This window comes from Pinus tabuliformis, chromosome 7 (genome assembly GCF_031772625.1).
Source record: "Pinus tabuliformis cultivar Carrire ecotype Pingquan chromosome 7, CPIR1, whole genome shotgun sequence".
NCBI classification, from domain to species: domain Eukaryota; kingdom Viridiplantae; phylum Streptophyta; class Pinopsida; order Pinales; family Pinaceae; genus Pinus; species Pinus tabuliformis.
The window spans coordinates 1,310,560,517-1,310,562,551 of record NC_142293.1 but is presented as its reverse complement, the minus strand read 5'-3'; the positions used below and the strand labels follow the sequence as shown (position 1 = coordinate 1,310,562,551).

At 43.9% G+C, this 2,035-nt stretch overlaps 1 protein-coding gene across 1 annotated transcript; it reads left to right on the top strand.

The window, feature by feature from the left end:
- Window positions 1-977: 977 nt before the first annotated feature.
- LOC149252352 (uncharacterized) lies at window positions 978-1,835 on the top strand. Its single transcript, XM_089454126.1, has 2 exons — window positions 978-1,109; window positions 1,266-1,835. Exons 1-2 carry the CDS (start codon window positions 978-980, stop codon window positions 1,833-1,835), a joined length of 702 nt encoding a protein of 233 aa, XP_089310252.1.
- The last annotated feature ends 200 nt before the right edge of the window (window positions 1,836-2,035 follow it).

Genomic DNA, 2,035 nt, shown 5'->3' with positions numbered 1-2,035 from the left:
AGACAGGGTCTCGCTGGTATCAAAATTGGAAAAAAGACTATCCTGTTGGAGTCATAGATACCTATCCAGGGCAGGATGATTAGTACTCATAAAATCCGTGCTGGAAGCTACTCCGGTGTTCTGGATGGCGCTCGCATGGATTCCAAGACACATCCTGGCTCGCCTTCAGCAATTATGTAACAGATACCTCTGGGCAGGAAATCAAGACAAACATATCTTTGCCTGGATCGGATGGCCGAAGATAGCACTCCCAAAAAAGTGGGGAGGATGGGGACTAAAAGATCTTCCACTTTTTGCACAAGCATTGGCAGCGAAAATGAGCTGGGCATTGCTAACTAGCCAGAGCTTATGGACCCGTCTCTCATACCACAAATATATATGGCCCCTTGGCATAATGGAATGGGTCAGACTACCAAATTGGAACTGTGCTGGGATATCATCTATATGGAAAGCATTACTATTTTCACTGCCCATGATCAGAGACAACTTGGTTTGGAAAATCAGAGATGGCACCCTGGCTAGGATCGGAATCGACCCATGGTCGGGCAGCGGAGGAAGACATATTCTGTCTTAGGATTTGGTTGGACATCTACTCGCACGAGATATCAAAGTAATTGCCCAAATTGCTGACAGAGAAAACTCAGACATTTTCCATCAGGCCTGGAGGACAGCACATCAATTAAATCTCCCTCAAAGATGGCATCAGGAATGGCAGACTTACAGAGAGGCCCTGATTGAATCTCACATCAGAATCATAGAGGGGCCGGATGAACTGATATGGAACCAGGCTGATAGTGGAATTTACTCTCCAAAGGCGGGCTACATCTATCTTATTAGCCACAAAAAACCTGAGGTCATATCGAACTGGTGGCATAGTATATGGAAACTCAATGCAACTCCACGATCAAAACTCTTCTTCTGGTGTATCCTGAGGAACAAAGTCCCTACAGGCGAATACCTAATGCACAGAGCACAATATGGACCAACCTGGTGCGTGCTATGCAAAGGAGATACCGAATCCACAGAGCACCTTTTTATGCATTGCAGGAAGATACAAGAACTGTGGACATCTCTTAAAAACACCATTTCATACTCTGGAAATTGGGAAGGTACAGACCTGACAGAGGCTTGGACTGGATGGGAAACGCGGCACAAAGGATCAAAAATCATCAATCTCCCAATTCTAGTAAGCTGGCATATATGGAAAGCGAGAAATCGCATCATTTTTTATGACAATCCTGTACACTGGCCAATGATGGAGGCAGGAATTGTTGCGGCATTCAGAGAACTACCAGATCCCACCCCCTAAGCTGCGCCACCCTCATCCTCCTCCCCGAATTGACCGAAACACTCCATGGGCTTTCTTTGATGGGGCCGCAAACAGGCAGGGCTGTGGAGGGGGATTTATCATACACAAAAACGAGCATCATTACTACAAAGTGAAAGCGGGACTGGGAATTGGATCGAACAATTTTGCCGAACTCATCACACTTCGTCATTTACTACATTTTGCATTGGGTCATCATTGCACTTGCATAAACATTTACGGGGACTCAAAAATCATCATAAATTGGTTCAACGGCATATCTGATTGTCACATTCACACACTCAGCATTATATTAAACGAAGTATTTGAACTCAAAGCAGCTTTTAACGACATCACATGTTCACATATCTACAGGGAACATAACGAAAGTGCCGACAAACTATCCAAGGAGGCCGCGCTGATGGACAGAGGAACATGGGAGATCACAGAGGTACAAGGCCAACAGGAGTTCAAGTACTACCACCGACCATACATAGATCCGAGTTATCAGAATGCACCTGGACAATAAATTATCTGAAGAATATCATGTTTTTTGACAGAAATATATTTTGTAATCACCAAAGCAATATGTTTTTTTTGAAACAGTAAGGTAAAGCCAAAAGGCTTTGTATATAGTTGGTATATATAGCACCAGCAGATTGCCCTGCGAGGTACATCTGATTAGATGGTTATGTTCAGAATCCTTTTTGTAACTAAAAGATAGACTGT